Raw genomic sequence first — 21031 nt, 5'->3', positions numbered from 1 at the left:
CCAGGACACAGGCTGGTGTGGGGCGGGGAGGGTGGGGGGGGGGGGGGGGGGGGGGGGGGGGGCGGCAAAGGATACACCGGAAGCTGTCCGAGTCGATCAGGATGGCCTCGGGAGGGATGACTCGGGGCGCGCTGCCCTGTGACAAAGGCGGGGTCGTGGGGCCCGGCTCCAGCGGCACCCGGCCCTCCGCCCGGGGCCAGCGGCCTCCCCCTACCTTCCGGCTCTTCTTCCCGGGCCCTTTCCTCTTTAGCTCTTTGCCTTTGGCGCCCTTCTTCGCGGTCCGGTCTGTGGGAGACACGGAAGGAAGCGGTGAGGGCACCGAGAGGCGTCGGACGCCACTCCGCTCGCTTTGGAACGGCCGGTCTGACGTGATGTGAGCGTCACCTCAACACCAAAGCGAGATGTGGGAAGGGCTGTTCCTGTCCCGCTTTCTAATGCGAAAGGGCAGCAGCATCTCAGATGTGAAGACGCAGAGGGCGGGAAAGGCCTGGGGACTCCAGCCTCTCCCTCTGCCTGGCTGCGTGTCGGACGTGGTGGCTGCTGTGGGCGGCTCTGTCCTGGCTTCTCCCCACACTGCCCTGCCCTGCCGCCAGCGGAGACGTGGGGGGCCCTGTGCAGCCCCGGGACTGCCCTGCAGACTCCTGTCACTCTGGGTCCACGGGCTCTGCGGTCCCCCCCGCCAGGCCTCCAGCGTCCGAAAGCCATGGCTTTGTGCCTCTGGCTGGAGTTCTCCTTGTCTCCGGCGGAAGGGCACGCTTGGTCCTTGGGATTTCTTCTTGGAGGGCGGCAACAACCCAATCTCCTTATTTTCTGTTTGACTCCACACTGATGGCCGTGCGGTGCTCCTGCCGAAACCGGCCCCGGGCCCGGCGAGGAGACAGTGTGGCCAAGACCCACCCTGGCAGCACTGGCACACAGCGTGCTCTATGAACCCCTCTCTGATGGCTGTGACCGGAGCTAACGGCCTCGGGTGGTAAAAGTGAGCAGTTCCCTTTCAAAACACACCGCCGGCCGGCCGGCCCGCCCGGCGCCCTCACCTGGCTCCTCCTGGTGGAGGCGGTTGTAGAGCATCTGCAGCGAGAACTCCCGCGACATGGAGTTGATGGCCCCCTCCCGGAGCGTCAGCAGGCCCTCCAGGGGCAGCTCCAGCAGCGGCCTGTCCACAAGCAGGACCACGGTGTCCGCCGCCTCCGTCTCCCCCGGGGGCGGCAGGAAGCTGGCTGCCGGCGGGGCCAACCCTGAGGCAAAAGTCACCGCTGCAGCCACTGCCTGGCACGGCCACACACACACACACACACACACACACACGCACACACGCCCGGCAGGGAGCAGGGCCGGGCATGGGGCCTCTCTCGGGGAGACACAGCGGTCTGGCGGTTCAGCCGGGCCGGCCACAGGGGTGTCGGGTCTCCCGTGGCTCTGGGGACCGGCCCGGCGCAGGCAGGTCCTGGGATGACGTGGCTCCTCCCGACCAGGGAGCCCCCTCCCAAAGGGCGGGCGTTGGCACAGCCCTCTGCTCCCTCGGAGGCCAGAGAGGGGCTGTGGCCTCCAGGGCAGCCCCGTGGAGGGTCCTCTGGAGAAAGGCTTTCCCCGGGGACCGCGGAGCCCGACGAGGAGCCTCGGTCCGAAGCGCACACCACACACGGCCGAGCCCGGACTCCGCCTTAGGAGTGACAACAGGGCCCGGTCCCAGCGCGGCTGGCTCCTCGGACCCAGGGGCGTGAGGGCAGCATCTCAGGCACAGCAGGGGCCTCGGAGCTGGTGTGTGGACGGGACTTGTCTTGGGACCCTCCATCCTCAGGCGGGTGGACGGGCCCCGGGGCGCTTGGGGCGCTCATCTCTGAGGGCCTGCCCCTCGGGCTGCGGGCATCAGCACCCGGCGGGGGTCAGAGTAACTGCCCACTTCCCTCTGCTCAGCAAGTCTTCGTGGGGGGAGAAAAGTAGATGAATGAACTGCCGTTTTTAAAAGAGCAGTTTATGGCTCCGGCCAGTTTGGCTCAGTGGTCAGAGTGTCGGCCTGCGGACCGAGGGTCTCTCGGGCTTGATTCCCGGTCAAGAGCACGTACCTTGGTTGCAGGATAAACTCCTGGCCCAGGTCGGGGGGTGTGCAGGAGGCAACCAATCGATGTCTCTCTCACATCAATGTTTCTCTCTCTCACTCACTCTTCCCTTCCTTCCCCCACTCTTCCACTCTCTCTAAAAATCAATGGAAAGATAGCCTCAGGCATAGATTAAAAAATAAAAATAAAAGAGCTACTTGTGAAATCAGGCACCAGGCGGCACACCCCTAGCACAGGTCAGCACGCCTCCCAGCTGTGGGGACGAGCCATGAGCCCCGAGCACTGGCCGCCCGCAGCTGACCCCGCGGCCAGGTGGACAGAGGTGGCGGGGCACACAGCCTCTGAGACCGTCCCAGCCACCTGCAGTGCCCGGCGCCCGGGGAGACCCTCGGAGGGAGGCCCAACGGCTGTCAACCCCTCGGCTCTCCCAGGTGGGGCGAGTCCCAGCCGGCTTCTGCTTCCCCCACAGCCCCGGAGGTTCCCGGGGCCAATGACTCACCTGGGACCGCGGACTGCTTCCGGTCCTTGTCTTTGCCCTTCGCTTTCCCCAGGTCCCCCATGGTCGGCGAAACGTGCATTCTGAAAGGCACAGGCACACGTTCACATACTCGCACACCTCACCCAGCGGGAGCCTCGGGCACGTCGCTGAGGACCGTTTCCGGTTAACGCAGCACGGCCTCGCGGATGGGGCCGGGGAGCCGCGCCCGGGGCCCTCGCTGACGGCTGCCCGGTCCCAGAGGCCCAGCCCCAGCCCCGCTGCCTGCCCTCCTGCCAGAAACACCCCCGGCAGCCCCTCGCCCTGCGGTCCGCCCACAGCCCAGCAGCCGGTGTGAGAGGACCGGGCCTCTCTGCAGACGGCAGAGGGGACAGAGCCGGGCATCCTGGGGGTGCGGGAATCCTGGGGGTGCGGGCATCCTGGGGGTGCGGGAATCCTGGGGGTGCGGGAATCCTGGGGGTGCAGAGACTCTCAGGAAGCACAGGAGGTGCGAGTTCCCCGTGTGAACGGGAGCGGAAGGAGAGGGAGGTGGCTTCCCGCCCGCCTGCCCGCCCGGCACCAGGCTCCACTGGGTGTGCCCAGCTCAGGCCCCTGACCCCCAGAGGGCACCGGGCACGGGACCTGGGCTCGGGGCAGCGGAGCAGCAGGAGCAGTGGGCGCAGGTAGTCCTCCGTGGCCTGCACGATGTCGCCGATTCTCAGGAAAGGAAACCTCTGCCTCTCCTGTTTCGAGTCTTGTGATTTCTGCCCAAGCCAGACAGCCATGCTCAGAAGGCGCCAGGGGGCCTCAGGGGGTACAACGAGGGGCGCAACCCTGCGGTGGGGGACCCGCAGGGACAGGCCGCTCCGGAACAGCCTGGGGGCCAGGGCCCAGCTCAGCAGCACAGGAAGTGCCGTGGACCGGCCGCCTGCCTTGGGCACCGGAGTCCTGGGGCCCCGTAGACATGCCCAGTGATGGTCAGTTCCTCCCGCAGCCCCTCTTGGGCACCCCAGCCCCACGGGGATCCTCTGCATCACACCACGGAGGTGTCAGCATCAGACTGGGCTCTGGAATTCAAAGAAAAGTTGCCCCCTGTCCAGCAGGGAAGCCGGCCTGGGTGTCCCACAGTGCCTGGTCGGTGCTGCTTAACCGTTGAGGGGGTCCCTGTCCGGCCCCCCCACCACCTTACTGCGGCCAGGCTGGGGTCCCGGTCCCCTGACAGCTGGGCTCGGGGCTGGGGCCTCACCAGGCCGAGGACCAGGGCTCTGTCCTTGTTGCACACCTCAACCTGGCTCTGCTCCCGGAACTTTTGGGTGCTGGCCACCAGGCCGGATAAGGTGGCCGGGTTCACTGCCACCCTCGCCACCTTGCAGGCGTCTGCGGAGACAGACACCGCCGCTGCCCTCGCCCGGCCTCGCAGGCCCGCCCGTGGCCGTGAACCCGTGGCACTCCTGAGCAAACTGCGGGCCCAGGGCTTCTCCACGAGGCTCGCCCGCCTGGGGGCGGACTCCCCGCCCGGCCAGCACTGGAGTGAGGGACCGACCCCCTAAGGCAGGGGGCTGGGCTAGAGGGCAGGGGCCCGAAGGGTTGAGGGAAGAAGGGAAGACAGAAACGAGGCGTTTGAAACGGGCCGAGGCGGCAGGCCCTGCACGGATGTAGCTCGGGCAGCGGCCGGCCCTCTGGCCCCAGGGCCTTCCCCAAGGGGCTGGTCCTGGCCGTGGGCAGAGCCCCGGTCACTGGGATGTTTCAGAGACTGGTGGCCGGGGCTCCCCACTCTGAGATGCCTCCACCAGACTGTGCTGAACCTGCCCAACCCCCCCGGGGGGGGGGGTAGGAATGGAGTGTGGGGTCACCACGCCCACAGGAGGGCCGTGTGTCCGGAGGTGCCTAGCGCCGGGGAAAATAGCTGCTCCGGGAACTCACCCCCGACTTGGACCAACTTCCCTTTGGTCATGGGGATGAACTTGGGTTTCTCGTAGGCAGCACCATACAGAAGGGTCCTGTGAGCAGGAGGGCATGTGCAGGGTCGGGCCAAGCCCAGCCCAGAGGGTCCCAGAGCAGCCCCAAGACGCAGCTTCTGTGAGCCACGTGCACCCCCAGTGGGAGCACCCTCCACACCAGCGCCGGGCGAAGTCAAGATGCAGAATTAAAACAGGCCCGTGCGGACGCCTCGGTGAGCTGTCCGCTGCCTCTGCCCGAGGCTGGGCCAGCCACCCTCTCTCCAGACCAGCCAACTGGTTCTGCCCCACCTAGTGGTGACCCTCAGACACACAGGGCCCCATGAAGGTCAGGAGGTGGCCCGTGGCCTCCAAGACCCGGCTGCGGGTGGGGAGCAGGCATAAGAATAGGAATCGGCCTACCTGTCCGGTGAGTGGTGCAGAGACACAACCCGAAAAGTGGAAGGAATCTCATTTAAGTGGTTAAAATGTTGTTCCGTGACCGAGAGATTCTGCCAAGCCTGTATGACAAGCAGAGGTCAGCGAACCTCAAGCAGGTGGGCTGCTGGCGTCATCATCATCTCTGAAGAGGAGACGTGTCAGCAGGTTGGGATACAGGGGGGCGAGCAGGGTGGCAGCTGGGGGGTTCTGCCTGGGCTGGGGCTGTCAGGAACGCTGCACAACTCATGGCCACCACAAGGGGGCAGCAGGTGCACGCGGATTTACCTGGCTCTTCACGAATAGAAACTCCATCGCATGATCCAAAGCACATGGACGCCCAAAAACCAAAATAGTGCAGCCTCTTCCCTGGGCCTCCTCCCGTGTCCACACCACACACGCAGGCGTGCACGCACACGTGCACAGTCAAGGGCACAGATGCACACGGCTTTGTGTGCACACGCCACCCCGTCCCCTCTCCCTGCCTTCAGCCCTGTGTCCCTCCTTCCAGCTGCCTGCTCTCCTGCACGCCACCCCCTCCCCGCTGAGCTGCCTTCTGCCTTCTGATGAGATGAGCTTCAAGTGTGCAAAAGCTGACCAGGGTTCGAGGGCGTCAGTCACCTTGGAAATGGCAGCCAGCCTCTGCTCCACGCTGGCAAACTGGCTGGTGGAGGTCCGCTCCTGGCGCTTCAGCCTGTTCTCGAGGTGCAGCAGGGCCGCCAGCTGCGAGCTGCTGGTGTTGGCCGTGGCCGTGAGCAGGACGTCCCGCATCATGTCCGAGACTGAGCAGCTCTGGAACAGACCGAGGGAGGTGCGAGGGCCAGGCCCGGCCAGGCCCATGGGGAAGAGGGGCCGGGGCTCAGGGAACCTCAGGAGGACGGCCTCTCCCCTAAGTGAGGGCCGTCCTCCACACAGGCCCCGGCCCTAGCCGGGCCGGCGCTGGCGGAGCCATCAGCGGAGAGGCACGGGGCGCGGGGGCCTCCCTCCCTCCCTCCCTCCCCAAGGCGGCTGGAGGGTGCACGGGGCAGCGCCACACCTGGGACAGCATCAGGAACTGGCAGGTGGCCGTGGGGTCCAGGGTGCCGATGCACTCCACCATCTCCAGGCTGGCGGCCGCCGCTTCCTCCAGGAGGCTGTTGCCCAGGGCGACCTGCAGGCACTGCAGCAGCACCTCGGTGGCCTGGGCCAGGTACTGCTGGGCCAGCGCCTTCCTCCGCTGCAGGCCGGGCACAGGCGCAGGCTCAGCCCAGGCTGGCTCCGCGGGCGGGGCGGGCGGGCGGGCGGGAGCAGCCGTACCTTCAGCTCCGAGCTTTTCCTGCTCCGCTCCTCAGGGGCCGGCATGAAGGCTGGCTGGCTGCTGCCATGCTCCTCGCTGTCCCCATCGTCCGGGGTGATCTCCAGATGCTTGAAGGTGCTGGGCTCTGTTCCCACCTAGGGGACATGCCTCCGTCAGCTGGCCTTTGTCGGGGCACCGCCCAGCCCGGAAGTGCCTGTGGGTCAGGCGACTCTGCAGGATCCCCTGAGAGGGCCCGGCTGGCCGGTGCGGTGGACGGGGAGCAGCTCTGGGGAAGCGAGTCCGGGCGGCACAGGCCTCGATGGGTCGCATGCCGTACCCACCTCCCGTCAGTCCTGGCAACCCAGGCTCCCGGGCCCCAGCGCCCAGCAGCTCTGAGCAGCTGCGACCCAGTGAGTCAGGTGCCCGCCTGCCCCGGGGACTAGGGGACCATGAGACCTGTGCCAGCCTGTCTGGAGAACAGGCCACCAAATGGGGTTCTTTGGGAGGCAGTGGGCCCCAGAGGACTGGGGTTGAGGGGAGGCCTGGGTCTGTGGGGTCATGGGGGGCTGGGGCCGGAGGAACCTGGGCTGGGGAGGAGCTGGATCTGGGTGGGTGGGTTTCTGGGAGTTAGTGCCCGTTTCCCCCGACAGTCCTCCCAGGGGGCTGTTAGCGCCACCTCGTGGACGGGCCCCAGTGTGGACAGGCGTGTGGGTCTGCCTCTACCCCACTGAGCCCGCCTGTGCAGGCACTCAACAAGGGCCAGACTCCTCAGCTTCACCAAAAGCGAGTCCTACCCTAGGTCCCAGGCACAGAGAGCCCACAGGGGCTGACGGGGCCTGTGCCCCAGGCTGGACAGGGAGGCGGGGCCCCAGCTCCAAGTCACACAGGGTGCGGGGCCATCCGCCCGGCCGGAGGGCTCCTCCTGAGGGACGGGGTGCGGGCCGCGCCTGGCTGCACCGGGGTGGAAGGGGGGGGTGCCTGCGTGGCAGCGCTGGCCCCAGGCCCCACTAAGGGGTCGTGTGCTCCCACGGGCGCCCGGCTGCTGGGCAGCCTCGCCAGGGGCTCCAGAGAAGGGGGGCCGCTGGACCACATGGCCGGGGGGCAGGGCTCGGGGCTCACTCGGGCTGCTCTGGACTGTGTGGGTGCAGGGCCCCCGAGCCCAGGCAACTCCAGACTCCGGGCGGAGAGCGGCTGAGGTCGGGGAGGCACCATGAGCCGAGGCCATGTTTGGGGCTGGGACACCCCCCTCCCCGTATGCCCCTCTCCCACCTCCACTTTATAAAGGCACAGACAGCGCTTGTCCGTAGTCTGTTCTCAGAGGTCCCGCTGGCCAGACTGCGTCTTGCCTTCCCTCCCGCCTCCAGCCACACACCCTTCCTAATGAGGACGACCTGAGGCCTGTTTCCCTTCCTGCTCTGAGGGGGTGCAGTTTGAAAGGCTCGGTTTGGTTGTTGGAGCGCGGACGGCGGGCGGGTGCCGGGCTAGCCGCCGGAGCACCTACCAGGAGGCTCTCCTCCCAGTACAAGATGTGGCGCACGGGGTCCGCCTGCACGGCCAGCAGGCGCAGGGCCCTGCCCACCAGGCCCAGGAGCCGCGCGCGGATCTCCACGCAGCTGGCGCTCAGCGGCTGCAGGCTCCCCAGCTGCGCCAGCGCGACGTGGGGCAGCGTCCGCCTCAGCGTGAACCATCTCTTCAACACAAACCGCGTCCGTCAGTCACCCCTCCCGCCCCGCCCGCCAGCGCCCCCGGCCCACCCACCCCCACCCCCCACCCCCCGGCCACCCCGCCCGCCAGCGCCCCCGGCCCACCCCTCCACCCCCCGCCGCCCCGCACGGCCCCGGGAGTGGGGACACAGGAGCCGTCCTGGGGGGGGGGGGGGGTGTCTCCAGCGCTTAGCTTAAGGGAGGGCCGCTGAAGCTTGCATACAGAGCCTCAGGTTAGGGCTCAGGGACAAGCATACGTTCGCGTCAAGTTTCATCCATCTATAGTTTTGTCAAATTTGTTCGATTTGGGATGCGTGAAATCTAAGAAAACGTCTAGAATGGCAGAATGCTTCCTTCGAAACCAACAATTTGCAAATTAAACTTTTTTTTTTTTTTTTTAAACAAAATGTGATTCAAATCATGGGCTTTCTCACACGCTGGCAGAATTGTCAGAGCAAACTCAGAACTCGGGAGGGAGCTCATGTGCCCTGGGTTCATTAGCCAGTGGGGGTCCCTCAGATGATCGGGGCAGGCCCTTCCTCAGTAAGAACGGAGACCCCCAAGCTGTGGGGCCCCCGGGGGCCACAGGGCAGAGGTCTGAGGGGCGTGCGTGGTGAGCTCCGGGCCGGGGTCCCCGGGCAGAGCCCGCACACGGCCGGCGCCCGCGGGCGGCCAGGCGGCCAGGCGGCCAGGCGGCGGCCGTCAGTTACCAGGCCAGTGGCGGAGAGGTCGCTCACGCTCCGCAGGTAGTCGGCCAGCAGCTTCTCCATGGAGTCCTGCCGCAGGTCGTGCTCCAGCGGCTCCTCCCAGAGGAACTGGAACATGTCCAGGTACACGTCCACCAGCTTCAGCTTGAGGTGCGCCAGCCTCCGGGCCAGAGGCGTGGTCACGTTCTGTAACTGGCACGTTCGGGGGCGAGTCAGGCCCGGAGCGCCCGGAGGCCCGGCCGGCGTCCGCGAGCTGCTGTGCGCAGGCATCGCTGACCTGCGTGTTGCTGTGATTTCACGGGCCGGGACCCCCAAAGAGCCATCACCCCCGTGAAAACAGTGACGGCCCCCTCGCCCCACATTCCCTCCCGCCCGCCGCCTCGCTCTCCCCGGCCCCTCCCCCGGAGGCCACGGGGAGCGTGGGCAGCGCAGCGGCCTCTGCGCCGGGGTGGCCCCGGGTCCCGGGCACACACTTACGTCCTGGAGGGCCAGGAGGCTCTGGACGCTGTGCAGCAGCTCCTCCTCCTGGGCCACGGCGCTCTGGGCCAGGTCATAGGCCTCCAGGTAGTACTTGGTCCTCTGCTCCTCGTCCGGCTCCAGCTGGGCGCTTAGCCTTCCCGGGACAGAGATGTCAGGGTGGCGCGCCGCCAGCAGCGACAGAAGGTGCAGGGGGACCGTGCTGCGCGTGCGTTAGTGCTCAGCATGCAATGAGGCGATCTTACACACGCACAGATACTGTCAGCACATCTGAACACGACCGGGTGCAATCGCCTTTCTGTCTTAGGGCGCCTTCCCCCGGGCCCAGTGGGCTCCGCAGAGCCGGCCGCCTGTCCCCTCCTGTCCCCAGGCTGCGTCTGCATTTCTGAATTCCTACGACGACCATCTGACATTCTACACAGGTGCAGGTCGCTCTCCCTCATCAAAGCTGTTTTAACACCTCACACGTGTGTGTCACGGAGCGTGAGGGTGTCCCAGGCGGGAAGGGGGCGTTTCCTGAGGCTGTGCTCACCTCTCTGCGGGGCTGTGTGTGAACACATGTGCGTGCCCCGGGTAGTGTGTACACATGCATGTGCTACATGTCTGCACGTGTGCGATGTGGCTGGATGATGTACGTGGCTGTGTGACCCGCATGCGGACACGGGAGGTGGGCTGCCGCCTGTGGGCGGAGGGGAGGGCTGTGTGGGGAGGGGGTGATGGGCGGTGAGGCGTGTCTGTGTGTTTGCAGAGACTGAGCAGGTGGGACACCAAGGTGGCAGGACAGGAGCGAGGCCACCCGTGACCAGCTTTACTTGAGGGCACCCCAAGAGGCTGCACACCCCCAATGCGGGCGTCCCCAGGGGAGATGCAGGTGGCCACAGGGCAGGGGCCGAGGAAGCCCTATGGGGCCAATGGGGCTGATGACAACGTGACAGGGAGGAAAGCCGGCCACGGGGGGCGGGGGGGGGAGGGGGGGAGAGGAGCGGCAGCACGAGGACCCGAGGATGGAGACGGGCCTGTGCCTCCTCGGCAGGGCCAGCGCCTGGCACGGGGCGCCCGGCACGGGCCTGCAGGAGCCTCCGGGGTCTGCGCCCAGGTGCTCACCTCTTTAGTTTCGACCGCTCCAGCATTATGTCCACACAGTTCTCTTTGTGGCCACAGCTGACAAACTTTCTCTCAATGTCCAACAACTGATCGTACAGCTCGCTCAGCGGAAACGGCAGTTGGGAAGACTCGCCGTCCATCGACTCCCGGGCCACTCGGATCCGGAGCTTCGCGCTCCTGCCGGGCGGGAGGGACACGTGTGGCCGACGTGACACCGGCCGCCGGGACACGGCCAACAGCTCTGGGATGACATCGGCCGTCCCCGGGAGCCACCGGGGCCTCCACCTCGCACCCCGTACCGAGAGGAGCACCTTTTGCTTCTCAAAAACCAGAAGTCGCACAGCCACGTCCTCCAGCACAGACGGTGCAACTAGAGCTCCCCACCCCCCGGCCCAGGAGTCCGTGTGGAAAACCAAGCCCTCCTCCCAGGACTGCATCGGCGAACAGGAACGTGACAAAGAAGAGGCAGGAGACAGAGAAATCCAAAATGAGACAGAATCCCTGCTGCTTTGGCCAATGACGCAAAAAGCGGCCCTTGGACACCGTCAGATGCACGGGATTCGGGGATTCTGAGGTCGGCGAGGAGACGGACAGAGCCCGGGGCGGCCTGGGTAGAGCCATGAGAGAGAGGCCGTGAGCCTCTCTGCCACCGCACCCCCAGAAGGCTGACAGGCTGACAGGCGCTGCTGTTCCAAGTTCCGTCCCCAGAGCATGGGCCGCGGGCCTGGGGTGGTCTCCGGGGGTGGACAGGGGGCTCTGAGCACCAGCCAGAGCAGAGGAGGGGAGGCACCCCACCCCCACCCCCAGCACCCAGCCGGCGGCGCCCGGCCCTCCACCCAGGAGAGGCCCAGGGAGCCCACACACACACACACACACACACACACACGCTCACGGGCAAGGAGAGCCGTTCCCTGAGAAGTTAGGAGCGAGACAAGGCCACCTGCATCTTTGGAAGGAAACACACGCTGCTCCGAGGGGCCCAGAGCCCGAGTGGCCGTGACAGCGCGGTGTTCCTCGGGGTGTGAGGGGCGCACAGTCGCTGGAGAAGGGTGACTGCCTCCCCCCCCCCCCCCCCCCCCCCCCCGCCCTGACCACCTGGCCGCGAGGGCGCTCTCCCGGAAGTCACCTGGCCTCCAGGTCTGTGGCCATTAACTCCAGGATGGGCGCGCGGTTGGGCCGTTGTTTCTTGAGCACCTTGAAGACCTCGATGAGCTTCTGGAACTGCTGGCAGGCCTGGGGGCGCATGCGTGGGCGTCAGCGGGGCCCCAGCCCGAGGCCCTCCCTGCCGCCGAGCACACCGCAGGCCCCTCCTCACCGCCACTTCCTTCCCTTCCTTTTCCACGGACAGGATCGTGTCCGCCAGCGTCAGCGTGGACTGGTACCAGAACTCCTCGCCACCGCCCAGGCGCTGCGCACGCTCTACCATCCTCCGCGCCTGGCCGTAGTTCTTCTCCTTGTTGGCCAGCTGTGCCAGCAGCTGCAGGCACTGGGCTTCTGCGCAGGGATCCTTAAGGTCCTAAGGAAAGACAGACACACACGGAGACAGGATGGGGAAGTGAGCAAGAGAGAGACTGAGACTGAGACAGAGAGACAGAGAGACAGAGAAAAGAGATGGAGAGACAGAGACAGACAGAGACTGAGGGGGAGGGACAGAGGGACAGAGACAGAGAGACAGAGAAAGGAGATGGAGAGGCAGAGACAGAGACTGAGGTGGAGGGACAGAGGGACAGAGACAGAGAGAAAGGAGATGGAGAGACAGAGACAGAGACTGAAGTAGAGGGACAGAGGGACAGAGACAGAGAGACAGAGAAAGGAGATGGAGAGACAGAGGCAGACAGAGACAGGGGGAGGGACAGAGTGACAGAGGGGGACAGACAGGAGTGCAGCAGCTTGGGCTGCATCCAGCACTGGGCGCCTCTCAGACCCAAGGCACCTGTACGCTTGCCCCAGGCTCCTGACCGTGGTCAGAGCCCTGGGAAGCCCCCCTCAGTGGCGGCTCCAGCATGCCCCCCCCCACCCTGGGGCGAGGCTTAAGGGCTCCCCTGAGGCCTCTGGCCCCAGGCTGGGCATTCTGTTCTGATGCCCATCCAGGGCTGCCCGTCTTCCACGCACTGCACATGTCAGGGGTGTGGGTGGGAGGGTGGGCGGGGCCTCCGGGCTGAGCCAGGCTTTGAGGCCCAGAGAGAGCAGCCAGCATGCAGCTCCTAGGCGAACGGGACCTCTCTCATCCTCTCATCCCAACAGCCAGGGCCATGAGGGGCCAGCGCAGGCTCTGGTGTAGCTGCGGTGGGACAGTGGCTGGAGTGGGGAGAGATGAGGTGGGCACAGAGAGGAGGTGGGTATGGAGGCCGGGCACCTGCTCGGAAAGCAGGGACAGCGCCAGAAGCTGGTGGGTGCAGTGGGAGGGACAGCTGGGCTGCTGTGAGGACCCAGGATGGGGGCAGGTGCAGCCTCCCGCAGGAGAGCATGAGGCAGACACCCCGGGAAGACGCCCCCAGACGAGCTCACTTCTGGCTCTGAGTGCCGAGCCTCAGGGCGGAGCCAGAGGAGGGCAGAGCCCCAGACCCTCAGACAGGAGGTGGCTGGGTGACTGGGGGAGTGGGGGGCCCTGGGGAAGAGGCTGAGACACAGAAGCCAAGAGATGCCTGCCCACACCTGTCCCCGTGCCTGAAACTGAGATCGGAACGTCGGGGGGCTTTGCTGGTGGCCCTGAGTCCTCACACGTTTATTAGGGATTTTCCTGTCTCTGGAGTTCTTCACAAGTGACCCTCCCAGGAAATGCACTTCTGAATGCTGGACAGACAGACAGACCACCTGTCTGCGGCATGGACAGCACCTGACGCTGGCGGGAGGGACGCACACCTGAGCCTCCACTCTGTCCTGGATTTTCCCCCAGGACATCTCCTGGTGGGAGGCCCAGCCCAGGAGGAAAGCAGGGGCCCAGCTGGGGAATGAGACCTCAGAGAGGCCGCGCGCGCGCGCACACACACACACACACGCACACACACACGCACACCCCGCACAGGGACAGGTGTGTGCAGGTCTCAGGCTGACCTCCGAGGAGTGAGAACAAGTCCATGGCGGGGGGCTGGACTGGGGTCCCTCCAGGACCTCACCCACACGCATCCCTGAGATCCCAAAAGGACAGAACGGGACCGTGCAATGCAAGAAAGGAACCCACGGCAGCGTGGGAGCAGGCCCTGCAGGAAACTGGTCCGTGGATGTGGGACGACCAGGGAAGCAGACAAAGGCATGGAAGAAACACAGGTGTCCTCAGAGAAACACGCGTGTTCTAGACCCGGAAGACCCCCATCCCGCGTCCACACAGCTGGCGCGGCCAGGGGTGCGTGCGGCGCCCACCTGGAAGGCCTGCTGCGCCTCGGACAGCAGCAGCCGCGCCGGCTGGTACAGCTCCAGGTCCAGCAGCACTTCCGCCTTGAGGGTCCACAGGAGGGGGAAGGACGTGCCTTCTAGGCCTCGCCCAGTCTCCATGTTTATCTTCAGGATCTGCAACACACCGAGCCGGCTCTGCCTCCGCGGTCCATGCCTGTGCCCGACATCCGGAGCCCAGCTCTCCTCCTGGGCACCTGTCTCTTCTCACCCAACCAGCGCCCCCAGCTGCCCGAGCTGGTTCCCGGGCCGGCCCTGCTCCCTCCATGCTCGGCGCGCTGGGCCCCTCTCCTGGCCCAGCGGCACCCTGACCGGCACAGACTGGTCACTGGGCCCCAGCAATTCGGGAAGACCACGAGGGCCCTCCGCCTCCTGGTCAGGTCCCACACAGCCCTCCCCGGCAGGAGCCTGCTCCCCAGGGCCTGTCTGGCGTCTTCCCACCGAGTCTCCAGCATGGTGCTGTGAGTGCTTTCCTAATGGGAGCCCACGGAGGGGAGCCCACGGAGCAGAGGGAGCACGGGAAGTGGTCAGACTCACGGACGCCGTCTGGCTGCGAGGGCCCTGCCTTCCCAGCCCCATGCTCTGCGCCCCTCAGTCTGCACCCCTCAACCTGCACCCCTCAGCCTGCACCCCTCAGCCTGCACCCCTCAGCCTGCACCGCTCAGTCTGCACCCCTCAGCCTGCACCGCTCAGTCTGCACCCCTCAGCCTGCACCCCTCAGCCTGCACCCCTCAGTCTGCACCCCTCAGCCTGCACCCCTCAGCCTGCACCGCTCAGCCTGCACCCCTCAGTCTGCACCCCTCAGCCTGCACCGCTTAGTCTGCACCGCTCAGTCTGCACCCCTCAGCCTGCACCCCTCAGCCTGCACCCCTCAGCCTGCACCGCTCAGTCTGCACCGCTCAGCCTGCACCCCTCAGCCTGCACCGCTCAGTCTGCACCGCTCAGTCTGCACCCCTCAGCCTGCACCGCTCAGTCTGCACCCCTCAGCCTGCACCGCTCAGTCTGCACCGCTCAGTCTGCACCCCTCAGCCTGCACCCCTCAGCCTGCACCCCTCAGCCTGCACCGCTCAGCCTGCACCGCTCAGCCTGCACCCCTCAGCCTGCACCGCTCAGCCTGCACCGCTCAGCCTGCACCCCTCAGCCTGCACCCCTCAGCCTGCACCGCTCAGCCTGCACCGCTCAGCCTGCACCCCTCAGTCTGCACCCCTCAGCCTGCACCGCTCAGCCTGCACCCCTCAGTCTGCACCCCTCAGCCTGCACCCCTCAGCCTGCACCGCTCAGTCTGCACCGCTCAGTGCCACCCAGGCTGTCTTCCCTGAGTCGCTGCTTGCCCACCAGGTTGGTTGGTCTGTGGTCTCGTCTTCCCCGGGGACCACCATGGAGGGGGCACGCGCCACCCGTCCCTGGCGTTCCCAGGACACGGGCACATGGGGCTGTGGGTGCAGCGCTGCCCGGCCCCCGGGCCCCTCAGCGGGCAGGCGGAGCCCAGCTACCTGGTCCTTGGCCACAAGGGGCCGCACCTCCCCTGGCGGCGTGGCGGGCGCGGGCACCGCCTGCTGGCTTCCTTCCAGCAGCGGCTCCCGGGTCTTCTCCTTCCGCAGGGCGAGCTCCTTCCTGCAGCTGGCGTGGGAATGGCAGCGTGCTGCAGCCCGCCCAGGGGCCAGGGCACGCCCGGCCGTGCTCCGCCCACCGGCCAGCAACGCGCCTCGGCGCCCAACGCCTGCAAGAGGCCGCTGTCCTCCCGCGTGCTGGCAGAGATTTCTAAAACCCCCACCAGTTAGCAGCCCCGCGCTGGACTCCAAACCCAAGCTTCCCGCCCGTTCCCTCTCCCACTCCAGACCCAAGCGTCCAGCTGTGGGCCTGCCTCGCGCCCTGGACGTCCAGACGGAGCTCCGCCCGCCGGGACGGGCGAGGCTCCTGTCCGGGCCGCCTCGCCCGCATGCCCTCCGCGTGCCCGCTGCCCTCACCTTCGCCTTCACCCTGCACCCAGACCCGTGAACCATCCCGGTCCCGTGTCTCCCCTCCCCTCACACTGTCCAGCCTGGGAGATGCCGGCGCACAGGAGGGTCAGTAAGTAAGAAGCTGCACCCAGCGGAGCGCCCAGACTCTGATTCCCTGAGCTCTGTACCCCTGGGTCCTCCCAGCACCCACTGCCCGGGCGTGCTGGCTGGGCCCTGGCAGACGCACCTGGACTGCTCCGCGTCCCCGAAGTAGGCCTGCCCCACCGCGTCCTCGTGGAGGGCAGCTGCTTCTCTTAGCTTCAGCTCGGAGCAGACCAGGGCGAGCCTGGGGGGGGCGGGGGAGGCAGGAGCTGTTACAATGGCACGCAGGCACGCCGGCTGCACTGCGCCCCCGAAAGAAACGCATAACTGGGTGGTATTTTCAATAATTTTTCAAACTGAACAGAGTTACTAGGGAAAAGGAAGAGGTGGCTCTATCCAGTGTCAGGAATAAAAACACTGACACATTCATGAATGTCTTTGTCGGTTCCCATGAATGCAGGTTCCCAGTCTTGGGGCCGCCCTGTCCGAGGGGCGGACAAGGCAGCCTGGGCGGCACCCTGACCGCCCATCACCGCCGTGCGCTGCGTCAGTCCTTCTGAGAAACGGTTTACAACACGCTACAGAGGTACATTGACATGCAATGTCACTTTAGCTTCAGGCATGACGTGGTGGTTTGACACTGATGTTCCTTATGATGTGACCACCTCCCTAGTCACACAACCAGCCATCTGTCACTATGCAAAGTTGCTGTTTATTTTTATTTTTATTTTAGCTAATCCTCACCTGAGAATATTTTTTCCACTGATTTCTAGAGAGAGTAGAAGGGAGGGGGGAGGGGAGAGAGAAAGAAAAGGGGAAAGAGAGAAAGAGAGAGAGAGGTAGAGGTAGAGAGAGAGAGAGAGAGAGAGAGAGAAACACTGAAACACTGATGTAAGAGAGACATAGCTTGGTTGCCTCCCACACACAGCCTGACCAGGGCCTGGGATTGAACCTGTGATCCAGGTACGTGTCCCTGACCAGGAATCGAACCCCTCGGTGGGAGGACTGATGCTCTGACCACTGAGCACACCAGCCAGGGCAGTTGCTGTATATATATATTTTTTTTAAAAATATATATTTTATTGATTTTTAACAGAGAGGAAGAGAGAGGGACAGAGAATTAGAAACATCGATGAGAGAGAATCATCGATCAGCTGCCTCTTGGTACATGCCCTTGACCGGAATCGAACCCGGGACCTTTCAGTCCACAGGCCGACGCTCTATCCACTGAGCCACACTGGTTTCGGCTGCTGTGTATGCTGAAGGGATCTGAAGCCGCAGAGAGGCCGCACGAACCCTACAGCGATTCCCTGGGAGGGAGGCGGGGCCACCGACCGGAGGTGGTAGAGGTCTTTGAGGCTCTTGCTGTCCACCACGCAGGCGCAGATCAGGACGCCCAGCTGCAGCACCGGGAGGGTGAGCTCGTGGAGGAACGCCTTCTGCAGGGCCTCGGCCAGACGGTCCAGGAAATACAGGGTGTACGTCTGCACAAACACACGGCACACACGGGAGGTCGGCCCGCGTGCTCACAGAGAGCGCTGTCCTCCACGCAGAGCACACCCCGCAGAGCCGGGGGGAGCCCCCAGGCCTGCCCCCACAGGACCCTCAAGGTCACACACGAGGGACTCCACTTTTTAAAGCACAAGAAACACGCAGAATCACGTGGGCGGAACGAGGCCCCCAAAGTCTCCAGGTGCTCCCCCCGCCCCCGCATTCCCCCCTCAGGACCTGTGCGTGTGACTTCCCGTGGCTAAAGGTTAAAGGACTGTGCGGGGCTGATCAGACAGGGTCCGAGGAGGGAGATGGCCCGGGTGTGGTCACACGGGTCCTCGGAAGTGGAGGCAGAGGCAGCACTTCCCCGAGGCCGGCCCCTCCGCGCGCTTCCCCGCGGGCACGGCTCCCACGGAAGCCTCGGCCCCCGGCCCACGCACCGGCCTCTGGATGCTGGCCGTGTTCACGGTGAGGCTGCTCCGGTCCTGTCTGAAGAAGGCTACCACCTCCTCCGGGCACACGTAGGCGGCCCAGGCCTCCACGCTCGCGGGGGGCTCTTCCACCTCTTTGCCGGAGAGCGGGGTTTGGCCCTGGGAGGCAGGAGCGGAGCTGAGAGTCCAGGGGGGAGCCAGGGGGGAGCCGGGAGGGCGTGTGCGGAGCCACATCTGATTTTACGTCCAAAACCCGATGGGACGTCCCTCCCTCCTGGGAGAGCGTGACGTAGGCTCTCTGGCCCATGTGCTGCCACTGGTGCCGTCACACAGCCTCACTCAGCAAGAGCCCAGCTCTGAGGGGCAGAGCAGCCGGGACAATGCCAGGCGGTGGCAGGAGCACGGCCATGTGGACGGGCAGATGCTCAGGTGAAAGGTCAGGGGGGGAGGGGGACAGCCCCCTGCAATGGGAAAACCAATGCCCCTCCCACCCATAACCAGGACCCAGAGGTGCCTGGGGGTCACCTTGCAGGGCCTTTGATCTGAGACTGCTCTGGCGTGGGATAAACTCCAGGGAGAAGCCAGACACCCCACATCCCACCTCCCATTACAGTCCTAGCTCCCCAGGTGTAAGAGAGAGAGAGAGAGAGAGAGAGAGAGAGAGAGAGAGAGAGAGAGAGAATCACTGCCTCCTTTCTGCAGAGAAGGAAACTGAGGCACAGCCTGGGGCGCCGAGCAGTGTCGCCGGGGCTGGCCCCCGCTGTGCTGCCTGCACCTCTGAGAAAGGCGTTACCTGCCTGCCGTCTTTGCTCTTCTCTCTGTCTCTGTCCTTGGCCCTCTCCCTCTCCTTCTTAGACAGCAACAAATTGGAACTGGCTGTTGCGGGGACTTTATTTTCTGAGAATGACTTTTTTGCTGCTAACAAAGAAATCTGGGGAAATGAAATTAAAATCGGCAGCATTAAGAACAGACACCAGTTCTCACCTTCCTCCTAGACTAGGGGTGTCGAACTCAATCAGAGAAGGGGCCAAAATCTAAAATCCAGCCTAAATCGCAGGCCGAATGGTTTACTGAACAGTCATAAACTGTTATTGTGATGGAAACGCAGCGGAGTGCAGTGATGACAGCGCGGTGCGGGCCACATTGCAAGGCCTGGCGGGACGGATTTGGCCCGCGGGCCTTGTGTTTGACACATGTGTCCTAGACACTCGGATCCCAGGGACAGGCCAGCCTGCCATGGCCTGGCCAGTGAGCCGGGTGGGACACTCGGGGCCTCCTGGGCACGTGGGGCTTCCCCTCAGGGCCAGCAGGGACACGGGGTGAGGGCGATCCCTGACCATGAACCACACCAGGGTCCCCCAAAGGGTCTCACAGAATCCTGGGCGGGGCAGGGCGGGGCGGGGCGGGGAGTCCTTCCCGTTCTTCCTGCAGCCCAGGGGCAGGACGGGGCCTGGGCACATTGCCCTCGTAAACAAGGCCTGTCTGGACTGAGCTGCCTGCGGGGGGCACTGCCCCAGGAGGTCCCCAACAACACAAGGCCACCCGGAGCTGCTGGGAAGGGGGGTGTACAGGGGTGGGGGACGGGGTGCATGGGTAGGGAGAAGATTCTGGAAGCCCAGAAGCAGGGGCTGCTGATGGTCTGAACGAAACAGGCTTCGACCGACTGCCCACTGCCCACAGCAGTGTGGGTGACCCTGGCAGGAAGGGGTTTCAGAGAGGGGCCGACTGGAGGATGCAGCAGACGGAGTGAAGGGGACAGGGACAGGGCTCCCGGGAGACACGCTGCGCACATCTTGGTCTTTAAAAAAATTACTCACACACACACACACACTAGGAGCCCACGGCGCGATTCAAAAATCGTGTGGCCCCGCCCACCCTGGAGTCGCCCTGCCTCCCTCTCGGCCTTTGAAGCAGCCCGGCCGTGTGTGCAACCTCCTCCTGTCCTGTCCACCGGTAACGGCATCCCAGTTAATTAGCATATTTCTCTGTTATATACACTGAGTGGCCAGATTACTATGATCTCTGAATGCATAATAATTTGGCTACTCAATGTGTGTGTGTGTGTGTGTGTGTGTGTGTGTGTGTGTGTATGAGGCCTGGTGCATGAATTTGTGCATGGGTGGTGTCTGGCCAGCCTGGCCAGGGGGCAGGGACATGAGCAATTGGTGGCCTGCCTGCTGGTTGAACTTCTGGTTGAGGAAATAATTTGCATATTAGCCTTTTATTATATAGGATATACAGTGAGTGGCCAGATTATTATGGGTTCAGAGGTCATCATAATCTGGCCACTCAGTGTATATAGATAACTTCATTGATTTTAGGAGAGGAGGAAAGAGACAGAAACATCAGTGATGAGAGAGAATCATTGATTGGCTGCCTCCTGCACACCCCCCAGTGGGGATTGAAGCCTGGGCATATGTCCCTGGCTGGAACTGAACCGGGGACCCTGCAGTCCGCAGGCCAACGCTCTATCCACTGAGCCACACCAGCTAAGGCACATCCGGGCTTTGGAGAATCTTTGGAAGCAGCAAAACTGAGCACCAGCCCGGTCCCCGGAGGAGCAGTGCCCGCCCCGCGGCCCGCCCACCTGCCAGATGTGCCGGAGGAAGGCGTAGGCCATGAGGCAGTAGTCCTGGTAGGCGGCGGCACTCGGGGTGGCCGTCAGGGCCAGCAGGATGTGGGCGCGGGCCAGCGCCTCCAGCTGCCTCACGTTCTGCAGCTTCTCCATGGAAACCATCCCCACGTTCTCAGACTCCAGCCTCTCCGGGGGCATCTGCACGAACGAAGTCTCTCCTGGAAGAGAGGGCGCCCAGACCCGTGTCCGCAGCCGTGGCCACGCCCTCGCCGCCCTTCTCCCAGGCCCCCGGGGTCAGAGGGCAGAGTCCTTTTCCAGAAGGAGCACCCAGCACTGGCCGGTTTGGCTCCGAGGATAGGGTGTCAGCCTGCGGACCGAAGGGTCCCGGGTTCTACTCTGGTCAGGCTGCAGGCTCCTCCCTGGCCCAGGCCCTGATCGGGGCTCATGCAGGAGGCAACCCATCAGTGGGCTTCTCTCCCATCGATGTTTCTCTCTGTCTTTCCTCTCTCTTCCACTCTCTCTAAAAATCAATGGGAAAATATCCTCAGGTGAGGATAAAAAAACAGACAGACAAACAAACAAAAAGCAGAAGGCGTGCCCAGCATGCAGGGCCAGGGCTTCTCCCCCGAAGGGAGCCGGCAGGCCCAACTTCTGCGGCCATGGCCAGGCTGAGAGGAGACAGCGGGCCCAGGCCCAGGGCAAGGGGTAGCTGCTGGCCTCTGCGGTTCTGGAGTCAATTTTGGGGTTGGGAGCGAGGGAACCGCCCCTCTGCGGGTCACCCTGGTTGGTCTGAGCTTGCCCTGACGGGGGCTCGGCGTCCAGGGGACGAGTCCACGTGCTTCTAGTGCAGACAGGGGGTGCCCTTTTCCAGGGCCCCCGAATCTGCAGGCCAGGATGGAGGCTGCTTCAGTGCTGCAGCCCAGCC

The 21031-nt window shown here is 64.8% G+C and overlaps 1 protein-coding gene across 1 annotated transcript in view; it reads right to left on the bottom strand.

Annotated features, from left to right (window-relative positions):
• CFAP46 (cilia and flagella associated protein 46) overlaps window positions 1-21031 on the bottom strand; it is a 46650-nt gene that overhangs the window by 3730 nt on the left and 21889 nt on the right. The window contains exons 30-53 of the mRNA XM_045582222.1: window positions 20119-20324; window positions 18325-18462; window positions 17541-17690; window positions 16945-17093; window positions 15755-15853; window positions 15061-15187; window positions 13538-13684; window positions 11493-11693; window positions 11304-11410; window positions 10178-10354; window positions 9074-9209; window positions 8600-8788; window positions 7688-7876; window positions 6207-6341; window positions 5947-6126; window positions 5532-5702; window positions 4896-4993; window positions 4459-4535; window positions 3782-3912; window positions 3178-3299; window positions 2553-2639; window positions 1038-1192; window positions 215-285; window positions 76-136 (exon numbers count right to left, since the gene is read on the bottom strand). Of these exons, the coding sequence (XP_045438178.1) occupies window positions 76-136; window positions 215-285; window positions 1038-1192; window positions 2553-2639; window positions 3178-3299; window positions 3782-3912; window positions 4459-4535; window positions 4896-4993; window positions 5532-5702; window positions 5947-6126; window positions 6207-6341; window positions 7688-7876; window positions 8600-8788; window positions 9074-9209; window positions 10178-10354; window positions 11304-11410; window positions 11493-11693; window positions 13538-13684; window positions 15061-15187; window positions 15755-15853; window positions 16945-17093; window positions 17541-17690; window positions 18325-18462; window positions 20119-20324 (3303 nt within the window). The remainder of the gene's footprint in view (window positions 1-75; window positions 137-214; window positions 286-1037; window positions 1193-2552; window positions 2640-3177; window positions 3300-3781; window positions 3913-4458; window positions 4536-4895; window positions 4994-5531; window positions 5703-5946; window positions 6127-6206; window positions 6342-7687; window positions 7877-8599; window positions 8789-9073; window positions 9210-10177; window positions 10355-11303; window positions 11411-11492; window positions 11694-13537; window positions 13685-15060; window positions 15188-15754; window positions 15854-16944; window positions 17094-17540; window positions 17691-18324; window positions 18463-20118; window positions 20325-21031) is intronic.

This window comes from Pipistrellus kuhlii, unplaced genomic scaffold (genome assembly GCF_014108245.1).
Source record: "Pipistrellus kuhlii isolate mPipKuh1 unplaced genomic scaffold, mPipKuh1.p scaffold_m20_p_15, whole genome shotgun sequence".
In the NCBI taxonomy this organism is placed as follows: Eukaryota; Metazoa; Chordata; class Mammalia; order Chiroptera; family Vespertilionidae; genus Pipistrellus; species Pipistrellus kuhlii.
This window is presented reverse-complemented; position numbering and strand designations above follow the sequence as displayed.